Raw genomic sequence first — 16,547 nt, forward strand, 5'->3', positions numbered from 1 at the left:
TGTGTGTGTATATATATTCTTACATTCACTATTATGATTGCTGATTTTCTTCCATTCATAACCTATTGTACTATTTTATTGCTTGATAATTTGTTGCATTTTACAAAAAGGAAAGTGATTAAAAAAAAGAAAATGAATCAAACTATGTAAATCAACTGATCTGCTTTACCTTTCATTGATCTTCTCTTCTCCTTGACCACCTTTTCTTTTCCCTTTAATTCATGCCCTTCTGGATCTACCCTCCAAAGCTGGTTTGTTTTGCTTGTAACTATTCTCTCCCCAGTATTATCCTCTTTATTAATATTCTCTTCTTTCCCTAGCTTCTACTCTTTCCCTGTGGCATCTGATGTTTATACATGTTATAAGCGTTTGATCCTCTTTTGTATGGGTTAGATAAGAGTTCATCTATTTCTTACTCTCTTAATCCTTTCCTTCAATTTTATTTTTCCTTCTTCTCGCATATTCCAATTATGAAAAATAAAAATCTCTAGCCTTTTTTTCCCTCCTTTTTACAACTAGTATTTTTCTCTCTTAAAACCTTCAGAATAAAACCAACTTATTTCTCAGGTCTTCTATTTGTCTTATTCAACTCTTTTTAATGTTCTTTGAAGACATTAAGGTTCCTAAGGAATGTTTGTTTTTTCTTCTCTTACCAGAATGTTAGCATATCATAGAGCCCATTTTAATTTTTCAAATTAAGTTTACTAATACAGGTTTCTTCTGAATCTCGTGTTTGCCGCTCAAATTTTCTGCTTACTTGGAATCTTTTCATCAAGAATGCCTGAAAATCCTCCTATTTTTCCCCCATAGGATAATATTTAGCTTTTCACAGTAATAACTTTTTGATACAAGCCTATGTCTCTTGAATTCTGGAATATTCCAAGAATTCCAAGAATTCCCTTTTTTGGTAGAAGTTTCCTAAGTGCGGATCCTTGGAACGTAAATGTTTTCTGAATACTTGCAGTACCCCTATGATATGAAAGCTCTGTATTTTATCTATGTCATTCCTGAAATATTTTCTATTAGGATTTCTTCTAGGAGATGATTAGTGAATTCTATGTTTAGAAAGAAAAACTGCATATTAGTTCTAACAGATCTGACAATTTTCATTTATCATTACTTTAACTATAGTATCCAGGGTTTGCTTATTTCTTTCTTTCTTTTCTTCTTTTTATTATGATTTTTTAGAGAATCTGTTGATTCTTAAATGTTCTTTCCATTATCAGTTTTCCAAGTAAATTCTTTGTGATGAGACCTCTTTCATTTTCTTCTAGGTCCTCCCCCACAGTTTTCTGATTTCATTCTAAAATTTCTTGTTTTATTTAACTGTTGATTTGTTTGGTCCATTCTGAAGTTTATGAAGTCCATTACTTGGGTAAAGTTTACTGTTTTCTGTTCTATTAGCTATTTATTTTCTTTCCAATTCTTTCCTCCAGAAATTTTATTTCATTTTTTATCTCTTTTCTTCTATGCAATCATGTACCTCTTGTGGAAAATTCATTTTTCCCTTTGAACTTACAATTATTGAGGAATTATTCTTTTCTTCTAGGTTGGGGATCTTTGGATTTGGATAATTAATAATATATGTAAGAAAGCTCCATTCTGACTGCCTTCAGATACCTTGCAAGGTACAGGTGTTCTTCTTGCTAATGATATTGTAAAGTTCAAATGATATAAAGGATGGAAATCATTTTGCAAATCATAAAGCTCATAAATGTCAGTTATAACTATTATTACAGTCACCAGGCTTTTGGCCTGGCAAGAACTTCAGTCCCTGAGCTTTCCATTGCAATTCTGCTGAACTCAAGCAATATAGGGGTGTGATGGTAAATGTCTAATAACCACATTCTCTTCAGAGGTGTGAAGGGAAGGAATGCATGCCCACAAACTTTCAAATTTAATTTGTGTTATTAACATTTATAGTAACTATCAAGATAGCAATTATTGATTCCTAAAGTATAAATGTTCACACTGAAAATTTAGGAATCTTAGAGCTAGTTTCAATACTCTTGCCTCTGACTCATTTCTGGTACTGATACAAAGTCTTCCATATTGTTTTCATGTCCTGGTGGGTCTGTCCTCTTTCCTATTATTTATGGGCTTCTGGACAAGTTTTTATGGAATGAAGCCTTTAGTTTTTCATTGAATTTCTTGATCATCATGCAATTTGCTGTAATTTTTAGGGTTTTGTGGAATACATATATAGGCATTAGATGCCTCCATTCAACCAGTCATCTTTTCCAGAAATCAGCTAGAGGAATTAGAGAGTTATGAAATTACTTTTGAGTGGGGTAAACAAGAAAAACTTGAAAAAAGGGGTTGTAGTTAAACTGAGCCTTAAAGAATACTTAGGGTTTTCATAGGTGAAGGAAAAAAAACCACAAAAGCAAAGAGAGGTTTTTAGGAAAACTGTTCAGTTTAGCTAAAGTGAAAATTTTGGAAAAATAAACATTTAAAATCAGGTGAGGAAAGTAGTAGAATAAACTGGGAAAACCCTTGACTGCCAAACCAAGAAATTAGGCAACAGAAAGCCACTTGAGAGTTTTTGAGCTGAAGAATGACATGAGCATGGTGTATCTTAAAAAGATAAACATTGCTGTAATATGAAACTTAAAAGAAAGAGAAAATAAATAGAAATAAAATCAGTGAAATCAAAAGAAAAACAGAGTTAAATAATTAGATGAGCCAAATATTAGGGTCAGAAAGAGAAATAATTAAAATATACAATTATGTAAATACCAACAGCACTAATTTAATTTATTATCAAGGCTACTCTCACAGAAAATTCTTTTATAAAAAAAATCAATGTGACTAAAGAGGTAACTAAGATAATATAGCTAAGCACTGTAGTGAGCTCATCCACAGACTTCTCCAAACAGATCTTGAAAATGCTTCATATCAAATCCTAATGGAAAAATCCAGAAAAAGCCAATGAGTACTTGCTCACCTCAGTTCAGCATAGGATGAGAGACAGAGAGGTCTATGACCTTGGGGACTAAATCAGACCTGAAGTAGTATGATGCAAAGCATACTAATGCTCAGGTTGTGAACTGGGCCAAGAAGAGGTTCCAGGCTATTCCTGAATCTACCCTGGAGCAACTATAACAAGAGATAGGTTCAGTCTTTGTTACATATTATCTTGTTCTGGGTCACAGACCTACACAAGGTAGTACAACTAGGTCCTGGGTTGTATACCAAAAAAGAAGGAAATTCAGAAACCAGAAGCAGTGTTTCAGCTCAGACCTAAGATTCACAGCTTCTAGCATCTAGTTCAACCTGCAAAGGAATAGTCATAGCTAGAATCCCAGACCAAAGGGGAGCCTACCATTCTGTCACTCTGAACCCAGGAGCTTTTCAACTGATTGGCAAGGATGGATTCCAGCAGCAATCTACTTTTGCTCAGACTCAAACTCAGGTCAGAAATTTGCAGAATTCAAACTAAGGGGGCCAGCAAACAGATTTTACCCCAAGTGGAACCACTTTGGAAGCACTTTGGTAGAAAACTTCTAAGTCCCTACCCTGTCTCTCAGTTCCTAAAATAGCATAACAGTCAATATTCCAAGATACAACAGGACTATTCCATATATTCCCTTAATAAGTATAGCAGAGTCCAGCTCTAACATGAAGTTTCAAGCCAGGAAACAGGCTGGAAGGCAAACAAAAACAAAAAAAGATCCTTGCCATAATGAGATATTACAGGGATGCTCAAGGCACAAACACAAAAAAAAGAGAATCATGCTATAATGTTTACAAGAGAGAAACATAGTTTAGGAACAACTATAGAAAAAACACAGCTCTTCCTAGAAGAGATAAAGGTTTTTTTAATAAACAGAAAGAACTTGAGGGAAAAAAGTAGAAAATGAAAGCCATGAAAGAAAAGACTTGAAGAAGAATCAACAGCTTGGCTCAAGTAATAAACTTCCTGAAAATCAGAATGGATCAAATAGAAACAAATGACTTCATGAAGCAACAAAAAAATATGAAAACAAAGTCAAAGGACTTAAAAAATATTGTACTATTAGAAATCTAAGACACAAAAAAGAGCCTATTTTAAGAGATAAATAGAAAAAGAAAATCTCCAAATTACCCAAAATGAAAACTATATGGAACATCATAGCTAAAAATAAGAGCATTCAAGTCAAAAGAAAAAAAAAATATGGAAAGCAGGCAGAAAGGATTTAAGTACTAAGGAGCCACAGTCAGTATCATACAAAACTTGGTAACTACTCTTTTAAAAAAAAAAAACTTGGAATACAATATTACAGAAAGAAAAAGATATGAGCTTACAGTTAAGAATAACCTACCCAGAAAAACTGAGCTCAATATCACAGGGGGAAAAAATGGGCTTTTAATGATATAGAAGACTTTTAAGCATTGTATATGAAAAGACTAGAACTGCATAGAAAATTTGAAGTTCAAACACAAGAATGAAGAGCAAACAAAAAAGTAAACATGAATGAATAATGATACAAGACTGAATAAGGATAAATAGTTTACATTCAAATTCAGGGAGATGATACACACATCACCTTTAAATTCTACCAACATCAGAATCCACTGACAAAGTCCAATTAGGTAAGCCATAAGAATGTTTTTTTCTTTATGTCTTGATGATCTTAAGAATGCATAGAAAGGAGAAGAGAACTACTTTGGGTAGAAAGGGGTAAGGAAGATAGGGAAAATTATCTTATGTAATTAGATGTGCACATAGATACTACATAGATAAACAAGGAGGAGATGGAGAGAAGGATCAGCTAACACTTCAACCTTACTCTGATCTGAACTATTCAAAAGAAGGGATAAGACACATATATAGTATTGGGTATAAAAATCAATTTCAATCAATAGGAAAATGGAGGAAAGGGGGTAGGAAAACAAGGGGAGGATAGATTAGAGTAGGGGATTTGTCTTAAGCAAAATAACTCTAAATAAGTACAAAAATATCTATTGTTCTTTTTGAAGTGGCAAAGAATAGGAATCTGTGAGAATATCCATAGATGTGGGAATGGACAAACACGTTATGGTACATAAATGTGATAAAATATTATTGTGCTGAATTCTTAAGAGTGTAATGACTAACTAGGAATCCAGAATAATGATGAAAGATGCTACCTGCTTTCTGAGAAATAGCTCAGAATACAGAACGAGGCAATTTTTTTTTTTTTAACATAAACAATGTGTTGATTGACTATATATGTTAGTAGTGAGTTTTATTCTTGGGTTCTCATTGCAGGGATATAGGAAGTGATGAGACGTGTGATGGGAGGGTAAGAAGGTAGATCTTGACTGGACTAAAACAAAATAATTTTTTAAATTAATGAATGATTAAATAAATCCATGCTAAAAACGAAGTTAATGGGTAGTCACCATAGCTTCCAACTTATAAGCAAAGAAAACTGAGGCACACCATGGAAACAAAAATAATTAGAACTTTATGACACAATCTAAAATAAACATCCTAATACTTTCCTGCTCCAATGTATCTGTTTTATGTATCCAATTTCTTTCTAATATGTTAGTTGAATTCAAATAAATACTGCATTCAGATACATTCTGTTTTATCTAACTCCCTGCTTTACTTTCCTTGAGCAGGGAGAGAAGCTACTAACATTAAAAAGACTAGATAACTAAATTATTTCATGCAAGTGGGAATGGTAATGCTAATCTAAAGCCATTAGGTATGATTTAGTTAATTTCTGCTCCAATACATGAAAGAGTAATTTGATAGCTTGAAAGAATTAATGTGACTACAATATATGGTTAGGAAGTACCTTAATTGCTTAATTAACTATTTTAAAAGTAAGCATATTTATAAAAGAGAAAACAGAGCAGAAGCCACTATAGTGTGGTACAAAGGAGATGTGAAATATGAGGGTATAGTTTATAGCTTTGCCTCTTATAGTTACTCTTTCTCTGTTCTTACTATCCTTATTTATAAAGTTATAGGATAAAACTAAATAATCTGTAAAGCATCATCCAGTTCCAAATCCCATGATTCAATATGAATATATCCAAAATGTTTTGAGGTTTGAACAGATAAAAGAACTTGTTACTGAACCTTTAATGATACAAGTAACTAAATCCAAAAATGGAAACATATTGTATTTTAATAAAGAATATACCACATTTAATAGGCTACCAGTTAGATCAACAATTTAAAGTTTGATGTTTGAAAACAAACAAAAAAAGCACATACTAAAAAAGGTGTGTCCACAAGTTTGGCATAGCAAATTCCTTTCAAGTCTAAAATAAATGAAATTGAAAGCAAAAGAATCAGACAAAAAACTAGGATTCTAAGCAAAAATTGGGGAAAATTAAGGAAATGCAAAATTGTGGGACAGGTGATTTTTATCAAATATGGTATTTTAATTCTCAGAGCTGTGGCAAAGCCAAGGAAAAAAAAGGCCTATATATTTTTGTGTATTCCTGATATGCTTCATAAAACATCCAATGACCTATAGCTACCATCTTTTTGCCACTTACTCTATCTCTTGCTCTGGAATCAGTAATCAAATTAGTATTATCAATCCTTCTGGAAAGGGCTTATTAGTTGACTCCCTTCTAGCTGCCACTCACCATCTGTGTAACTTCTTAAATCAAAAGAGCCTTCACTAGTCACGATGTTTTTGATGATATTGTCTTTCTCTACCAGGATGTATGCACCCTGATTGGAGTCTGTCTTATTTTTATATTTGTAACTTCAGAATTTAGCATGATGCTTGATGCAGAGTACATAACTAAATGATTTTCATTTCTTCTATCTTTCCTTCACTCATATTCATATACTCATGTTAGTATTAATAAAATTAATGGTGATAGTTTTTATTAAATTAGGTAAAGAAAAGTAGACACCTAGAAGCCAAGGAGTCTAACCTGAAGGAGAGACTGCCACCTGCTGGACTGCATCTTCAAATTTCTGCCACCGTATTCCAGCACTAGGGAGGCCGCTACAATATAGTCCACCTTTGTAGTCCAGGCACCAGACATACTTCTCTGAAACCACAAGGCTTAAGATTCCATAGCCAGGGCCAGAGTATCCCATCCAGCTTTCTGCAAACTAAGGAATAGTGGTTAGAACAGACCCACATTGATTTCTACATAAGGAAACAAGGCAATTCATGTCACTATATTCCAAAAGACAGTTATTTGTTTAAATTTATAAAATCATAACAACGTAAGCAAATCTCCTTGTTTCAGGAAAATACTGTAACTGAGGTAACATAGAATGACAGCTATCTTTTCCTTTAAAAAACCACCAAAAGTTCAGAAAATGATTACAATATGCTCTAATTTTTCATAATGCTTACAATCAGGGAATCCTTAATGGTTAATATAATCATAATATATTGGGAAGGAAAATGCTAAAAAATAATAATAATATGACTACCTAGCCTTACACAATAGATATGTTCTTGAAAAATCAGGAATGAATCCGAGAATTTACATTAAATGTGGACACAAAAGTAATGCATATATAGTATCTGAAAATATTTCTCCCTATCCTATCTACAAAACTTTATGGACAATGTTTCCAAAGAAATCAGAGGCCATTCAGAATATTATCAAACTTCCTTAAAAAAAAAATGATACTGCTGACAAGAACAAATATGAATTAAGAACTAAAACCAAAGAACTTAATGTAATAATTTTAAGAGAAATGCATTGCCATCAGATAACATTAAACATTGAAGTAAATTTCAGAGTTGACAGAGAACTAATTGAAAAACAAGTTCAACCTTGCCTAAACAAAAATTGCTTCTTCAGCATTCTCAACAAAGGATTATCCCAATTTTGCTTGAATATCGTGAATAAAGAAAAATTCATAATCTTCATAAATGGCCAATTCCATTTTTGGACAGAAAAATGTGAAGAAGAGTTTTCTGATCTCAAGCCTAAATTGGACTTTTTCCAACTATACCCTCTTCCCCAACGGTGGGGGAATATGAATGAATACAACAATGTAGATATGTCTGATGAAAGTCAAATAAGCAGGACATCATCTTCCTAATCCTCAACATAATGACTCTCAAAACAGTTGAAGATCACATTAACTTTTGGGAGCTGCCATATCATGTACAGACTCAATTATTTTCGAAGTATTAAAGCAAAGACTGGATGACTACTTATCAGGATATTATAGAGGATTTTGTGTTCAACTAACTCAAAGACACTAAATAAGGGAATAATGACTAAATTTGGGAAGTTGATCATAATTTTCATGGAGCTTTTAAAATCTGAACTAGATAAATATTTACAATTTAGTACTTCTGCAAAAAATAAAGGAAATTTCCCCACCTGCACCTAATTTCACAATGTGACTATTAACTTCTCTGATGGGAACAAAGAGATTTTTTTTTTTTTAATTTTAGGACAATTAAGTTATCCCTGATGACTCCACCAATGCCTCATTCTGGCACAGAAAAGATCTTTAGTTCTCAAAAACTAAGCCACTTGTACAGGAGATCTAGCAGGTCCCTTCTTAGATAGAAAGATTTACCATATGGTCTGTGGATAGACAGAGTGATAATCCTCTGAAACTAATCTAGAAGTTAAGTTTGGAAAGCATGTAATAATAGGTTGGTTACCACATAATACGTTTTGGTCAGAGAAACCTTTCAGGCATGGAGAAGTTATGATCTTTGTCAAAGGAAATAAAATCACAAATGAAATAATGATTCTCTTAAGGTTCTTAATGTCCAAATGTTTGAGGTTCAAAAGTTTCAGATGAGAAGATTTTGCAATAACTTTGCTGTAAATTTAGAGAAAGAATATACAGCTAGATTTCTAATATATCAGAATTCTCTATTATAGTCTATAGAAAATACTCTAGTCATACCATGGGAGTAACATATGGTTAGTTTTGAAGCTAAATGGGTATTTACATAGCAAGAAAAGCACATGATTATTTTTCTTATTTATCTACATAAAGAACAATTCATAATAATGGTAAAAAAAATACCTAATATTTCTATAAGGTCTTGTAAGTTACAAAGCTTTTCACATCTACCACATCATTTGATCTACATGATCCTTCAAAATAATTAGTATGGGTGTTAGCCTCATCATAAAAAGAGGAAACTGGAGCTCAGGGAGATTACATTCCCAAGGCAACATATGTAGTTAAGTTGCAAATCAAAAATTTAAGCCCAGGTTTTTTGATTCTAAGTACAATCCTTTTTATCTATCACTCAAGGGAACAGAATCACATTTTTATGACTCTGACACAAAAGAGCGGTGTTTTTTCTACTTTATCAACACCACTTCTTCTTAGTATCACTACTATTTACTAGCACAGATAATAAATAGATGAACAAGAACAGTTCTACTAATAATCTAAAAATCTTTCATATTTAACTTTAGAATATAATTTGTCAGTTAGATGAAATGAGTGAGGTTGAATTTCTAAATTCAAAGTAAATACTGAAGCCACACTATGAAGGTGTGACTCAGAAAAAACTAGAAAGCTATTCTAACTTCCCATCCAGATGCCCTCAACAAAACTCCCCAACTGGCACCCCCTTTCCTAGTTCCAATCAGGAAATAGCATGATTCCTCATACCAGTGCAAAATTACATCAAAGCAGCCTCCATAAAACAGATAAATTCTCTCTTTCTCTAAGTCAAGGAGAAATTGAAGTAACTATTTTTGCCAACTCTTCAAGGTTCTGTTCACCAGAATAAACAAACATTCAGTCAAGAAAGGATATATTAAGCAATGACAATATCACTAAGTATTTGCAAACAAGGTTTAATTTGGATAAGGTGACATAGATAACTGAGGATTTTGTATTTCTATATAGGCTATTACTTCTACAACAAGATTTTTAAATAAAGAAAATTAATGATTTGCTATAGTCAAAATAATCACCACCTGATGGCAACTTGCCCAGTACTAGATTATAGAAAATCACAAATCTAGAGTTTGAAGAGATCTTAGAGGGCATCTAGTCCAATCACTTTATTTTACAGATGAGGATATTAACACCCAAGGGAATTTAAGGGAATTGTTCAAGGTTACACATGTAAATATCATAGGTTAGATTGAGCTCAGGTACTCTGATCAAAGAATTTATTCTTTTTCCATTGTGCCTTATGAAACTTTCTGTTAGGGTGGCATTAAGTATAAAATAATTTATAAAATATTTTAAGATGGATAACTAGTAAAAAAACAAAAAACAAAAAAAGCCTCAAGCACTAAAAATCTTTCATTTAAGTGACTTGATTTTACCTACCTGATCTGATTTTAACAAAACTGTTTCCTCAAGATTTGCTTTGGCCACATCCTGGAGAGAAAGACTACCACCAAGTTCAGCTACACTAGCTTCAGATGACGAATAAGGCAGACCACGAGCATAAATATCCTCTTCATCACTGGATGTTAACACTGGCTCTTGTAGGGATTGTTTAATCTTAGTTTCGTTGATAATGGGTACTGAAACAGACACCTGAGGAATAGATTCTGCTCCAAAATCAAATTCAGAAAGTAATTTTTTTTCCTGCTGATCAAAATCATTATCTTTTATGGGGCTATGGCAGGAATCTGAACTGAGGTTTTCTAGGGTCACATTCACTGAAAAACATTCTGGTATTCCTGGCATTTCTATCCAGTTTTCATCATTTCTTTTTCCAGGCAACAGTTTCTCAGCACTTGATAAAGTATTAGGAATCAAAGGCACTGCTTGTGTTTCTGTGCAATTTTTTTCAGAAAAAGTGCTTTCAGCCTCTTGAATTTTCAGTTCATCTATTGTTTCACCTGCTTTTTGTAATTTAGTAAAGTTACCTTGTTCATGGTTGGGAGATTCTTGACTACTTTGCTCATCATCCTCAAGAAAATGTCTGGGTTTGAGTCCTGATGTATCATCAACTTCTACTTCCTCTTCAGTTAGAGGCACAGGTAGATTAGAAACTAAATTATCTGTATCCATTCCACTTTCATGGTTGTATTTTAGTATTTGATATTTAATCTCATTTTCTAAATCTAATAAATCTGGGGTAGATTCTGACACTTCAAGAACACTAAAGGTTTCAGAGTCATTATTTTCCTGTAAAACACTATGCAATTCCCCACTGAATATATTTTGCTGATCAGGAGAATCTGTACTTGTTTGATCTAGACTGCTGCTCAGAAAACTTGAGGTCATAGAACATTGGTCTGTGGTTGTTGAGTGAGGACTTTCATCAGAAAACTGATGCTCATAACATGGAGTTCCTTCAAGAGATCTTGGTGTTTTCCTGGTCCCACTTTCTAATTAAAAACAAGAAAATTATTTTGAGTAAATTATGAAAATTGGAAATACTAAGAAAATTATTAAAAATTCAAATAACTGCTTCTATCACAAGGGAAAATAATTTATTATTCTATAATTTAAAGTTAATCATTTGTTAAGGAAAAAATATTGGCAATGTACATTATTTTAGAATGTCACATATGTCTTTGTGAACTTCTGTCAAATTACTTTGTTCTGGGTAATAACACTTGTCTACATTTATTTTTTGTTATAAGTGAATGTCTGTGTAATGAGACACCCATTCTTAATCCCCTGAATGCTCTCTGGCCAAGAAAAAGGGAAGTGGTTTAATCAGTGATCACAGAGGATTAAGTGGCTGAGTAGCTAGTATTTACATAACATTTTAAGGTTTGTGAAGCACTTTATCCCTACTTTCCTTCCCTGTGCATAGAGTTCTGTGTAGTTTAGACTCCAACAAAATTCCATTACTTAAAACACACTCTGTACTTGCCTACTTCTCTGCCTTTGTTTTATTTTTTCTTATTCCAGGAAAGAAATATAAGATGAAATTCAAAGAGAAGGGTGGCACCAAATTTTAAAGGACCCTAAATGACAGTCAAAGGAGTTTAAAATTCACTCAAAAAACAAAAAAGTTAAATGTCTATTGTGTCAAGAAGACTGAGGAAAATACAAAATTAGACTAAGACATAGTCCCTGTCTTAATAAAGGACATCAACTATTAGGAGATTAAGACACAAATACAGATTAATGATAACACAATAATACATAATAAGTACACTGAGAGCTATGAATAGAAATAAGTAAGAAACTGGTTAACTGATCAGGGATATTAGGAAAAGTTCATAGGGGAAATTGTGTTTGAATTTAGATTTAAAAAATAAAGAGTAATTCGATAGGAAGGAAGAGGCCAGGCATTGATCTTCCCCATAAGCATGGCTTTGCATACAACTGGTATTTAATAAATGTTTATTGGATAAATGGATTAAAAAAATAAAACAGGTGGTTATATTGATCAACTCTTATGAATCAATAAAAATATTCAACAAATATGAAAATGATACATTTCTAAAAGAAAACAAGGCTTTCAAGTAGTTAAAATGTTGTATAAATTAGAAGATTTTTGAGTAGAATATATAGAAGATGCTACAATACCTTGTTTTTTCTTTTTCTTTTTCACTTTAATAGGTTTCACAATAAGTTCTTGGTCAAAGTCTTCACAGCTAATTACACTGAACCTATGAGAATGCTGGCTTTCTTTCAATACTTCAGAGGACCCTTGGTCTCCAGTTGTCAGAAAACTAGAACTACTGTCTATAGAATTCATAGAACTACTCCGACTTCTTGATTCACTGGTGATTGAGGAGCCTCTGTTTCTGGTTTCACTACTAAAGGCCCCTAGCTTATCCAAACTTTGCAGGTGGATTTTCTCAGAATATCCCAAGGTTTCTGTGCCATCTCTACCTACAACAAAAGAGTCAATTTTTGTTATCGGTAGAAAAATTGTCTATTTTATTTCAGTTTCTTGTTCTCAAAACACCAGGAAGCAAAGAGATGATGTGGGACAGGAGTATAGCAAAGCATGTGAATCTGAAGTCATGAGGCTAGCAACATCAAAAGAGTAAGACCAATGAAAAGCTTTAGAGGCACTATAATCTACACAAAGATTATGAGAAAAGTTTTTGATTCCCTGGAAACTGAACTGTCAAAAGCAGTAAAAGAATTCATTGATATTATAAATTGATTAATAAAAAAAAAAAAGAATAGCATTAACTACAAATCATAATTTCTTATTTAAATTTTTGTGAATGTAAATGTGAATTGAGAAAAAAATCTAGGGCAGCTTAGACCTAAAAACTAATTTAACCCATTTATTGGATACTGGTGTAAACAATATCTATTGATATAATATATGACTATCAAGAATTGAGAGGGTATTTGAAAAATGTAATTTTAATTGAGAGGCTACAAGTAATAGAGAGGAAAGAGCATATGATATGAAGTCAGAAAACCTGAAGTGAAAACTAGTAAGTACAACTTACTAGTTGTACAATAAGTGGGCAAGTTTGTTAACCAATGTGAACTATAGTTTTTTTACTTAAAAAATAAAGATAATCCTTCTTGTTCTACACCATTAAAGAATGACTGTGAAGAAATTGCTTTATAAAATGAAAACTACTATTTAAACTATAAGACATCTCTGTAGCAATTTATAACAAAAGTAATTTTCTGAAGTAAAAACATCAAAACAGCAATTTATCAACCTAACAAAGATTACAAATCCAGGTTGATTTTAAAAACATACACTGAGAGACTATGAGGTACAAAATACTACATGAAATCGTATATCTTCAAGAGCCAGTTCAAATAAAACTTCGTCACAAAATTACAGAATCTCAAGAGTTAGAGATCTCAGAGATCATCCAACTCAAATCATACATTAACAAAAATTATTTCTACAACATTCTGACAACTGAACAGACAATTCAAAACAGTTCCCTTCTATAAAGTTTTCCATTGCTCCCAAATCTAAATAAGCTTTTCTTTCTTACTCCTTCCACAGAATTTGGTTTTCACCTCTCTTTTTGGTATTTATTTATGTCCTGGGTCCTCTCCTGGTTCTCCTGTCTGAGTGATCCTCAGCTTGCTGGTTCATCATCCATGTCATACTCACTAATTGTGGGTATACATCATGATTGTATCCTTGGTCCTTTTCTTTTTTTCTATATATTCTCTCCCAGTTGGTGACCTTTTCAGTTCAATGGATTTAAATGCCATTATTTATGCAGGTAACTTCTCCTATTACTACTTACATACAACCCAACCTACAACTTTAGTCTCTCATCAGAGTTCTAGTTACATCTAGTAACTAGGTTCAGTTGTCAACTGAACATTTCCCAATGCATATTCTACAAACATCTCAAACTCAACATGCCCAAAATAGAACTCATTATTTTCTTCCACAAACTTGTTAAACCTCTCTTTTACTATTGATGGTACTATGATTCTTCTAGTCATTTATGCCCATAATATCAATTCATTTTTAACTTCTCACTCTTATTCACCAGATATATCTAATCAGTTGTCAAATCTTCTCTTTGCTAGCTCCAAAGCATTTCTCATCCATGTTTCCTCATTTGCACTTACAGTGACCAGCCTATTTCAGATCCTCATCATCTCTCATCCCAACTGTAGCAGTAGACTCTTTGATCTCTCTGCTTCAAGTCTCTTCCTCATTTCATACAGCCACCAAGGCAATTTCCCTAAAATATGGGTCTGATTATGTCATCCCCCTATTAAATAAATGGCTCCCTTTTACCTCTGGGAATGCTCTGTACAATTTAGCCCTACTTTTCTACCTTTCCAATTTTCTTATATATTACTCCATTCCACACACTGTACTTGTAGTCATGCAAGCCTAGTTGTTCTTTATGCATGAGTTTCTGTCTCTGTGCTAATGCCAAAGTTTGAAGTGAACTAGACTCACTCTAAATTCTGATTTCTAAAGAAGTCTTTCCTGATCCTGCTCAGCTACTAATGTCTTATGTCCCAAAACTATCACATATTTACTTTGTATATATTCTTGATATGCTTATATATTTAACTACTTTCTTGCCCAACAGAATGTAAACTCCTTTGAGAATATGAGTTATGTCATTTTTGTTTTTCTATATCCAGCACCTAGCACAATGTTTAATAGTAGGCAATTAATTAATTAATACTTGTTCATTAGTTATCAAGCATTAATGTCTCCTAGTTATTTGGGCATATGTTGTATCCATCTCTACTTAAATTTTAAGCTCCAGGAGAGTTGGAACCATGTTTTATTAACTTTTGGATCTCCTTCAACATCTAACAATGCAAATGCACATGTGCACAGAAACCTAGCTTCCATTTAATTCTGGCCTGCCTGTTACATATTAAGCCCTAAAATTAAGGCAAAGGTATTTTAAGTCCTCTAATTCTACCAAATCAAGAGTGAAACAGTTTTCAGTTATACTAGGTTGGATCCCTCTAATGCTTCTTGGATTGGGTCATGGATTGTTTTTAAGTTTCTCATAACATGAGTCACCCTAATTATCAAAACACTGCCCCAAACATAGCTAAACTCTAAGCTAGAAAAGCAGATAGCTATTACCATCTCAAACTGGCTTATGCCTGCAGACATTAAGGTGAGAAGACCAGATTAATGAACTTTAGGCTACAGATCCATGGGCTACAAATCACTGAATCACAAAATGTTAAGAGTTAAAAGGGACCTAAAAAATAATATAGCTCAGTCTCTTCATTTTATAGAAGAGCAAAGTAAGGATCAAGAAAGCAGAAGGTTACCCAAGTCTCTTAACTCCTAATCTAGGGCTCATTCCACAATACCATGTTGCCTCTCTTCTAAGACTGTACTTAATGTGAAAACACTTCATACTATGGGATTTAAATATACTTAATCAGACATTTCTCTTTTAACTTTAAACTTCTCCAATATATCTGAATGGTAAAATCTAGAAATACACAAGTGGCATAATTTTGAATTTTCCTTTTAACATTAGAGAAAGTGTGATGATTTAGTTAAATTATATTAATTTATTCAATTAAAGAAGCAAATGAAAATTATTCTACTCAAGTTGATCCATTATAGTCAAAGGTAATGGTGGTGGTATTATCTGTACTTAACTTTTCACCAAAATGAGGACTTTTAAAAGTTATTTATACTTGTATGTGGGTGCAATGAATCCTACACATTTTTGTTCATGATTCTGTTTCAACCTTTTAGCATATAATATTAGTTTATGTTGAGAATAGTAATAATTATGACAGCAGTCTTAAGAGATAGAAAAAAAAAGAAGAGAAAAGGTGAATGATAAAATGTTAGAGCTGGAAGAGACTTCAGAGATCATGTAATCAAAACTCCCTTCATTTTAAAATGAAAGAGAGTGACCAGTAAAACTTAAGGATGCTCTCTAAGGCTATGTTATTGATCTAGATACCCATCAAAGAAATTAATCAACTGCTATGGTCACAAATTTGTTGATTATAGATGTGTGAAAGCAAAACTCACTCCTAAAAATATTAATTCTCTGCTTAATAAAAAATGCTGGGGCAGCTAGGTGACACAGTCAGGAAGACTTGAGTTCAAATCTGACCACAAACACTTAACACTTTCTAGCTGTGTGACCCTGGGCAAGACACTTAACCCCAACTGCCTCAGCAAAAATTTAAAAAAATTTTTTTTAAATGCTAGAATTTGGGTTTCTAAGTATCTGGGGAAAAAATATCTGAACAAATAGGGAACAATGAAATATAC

The 16,547-nt window shown here is 32.8% G+C and overlaps 1 protein-coding gene across 2 annotated transcripts in view; it reads right to left on the reverse strand.

The window, feature by feature from the left end:
* Window positions 1-16,547, reverse strand: part of TECPR2 (tectonin beta-propeller repeat containing 2) — a 153,663-nt gene that overhangs the window by 85,772 nt on the left and 51,344 nt on the right. For both annotated transcript variants that reach the window (XM_051978328.1, XM_051978329.1), the window contains exons 8-10: window positions 12,401-12,709; window positions 10,232-11,244; window positions 6,874-7,057 (exon numbers count right to left, since the gene is read on the reverse strand). In XM_051978328.1, coding sequence (XP_051834288.1) covers window positions 6,874-7,057; window positions 10,232-11,244; window positions 12,401-12,709 — 1,506 coding nt within the window. The remainder of the gene's footprint in view (window positions 1-6,873; window positions 7,058-10,231; window positions 11,245-12,400; window positions 12,710-16,547) is intronic.

Source organism: Antechinus flavipes, chromosome 2 (assembly GCF_016432865.1).
Source record: "Antechinus flavipes isolate AdamAnt ecotype Samford, QLD, Australia chromosome 2, AdamAnt_v2, whole genome shotgun sequence".
In the NCBI taxonomy this organism is placed as follows: domain Eukaryota; kingdom Metazoa; phylum Chordata; class Mammalia; order Dasyuromorphia; family Dasyuridae; genus Antechinus; species Antechinus flavipes.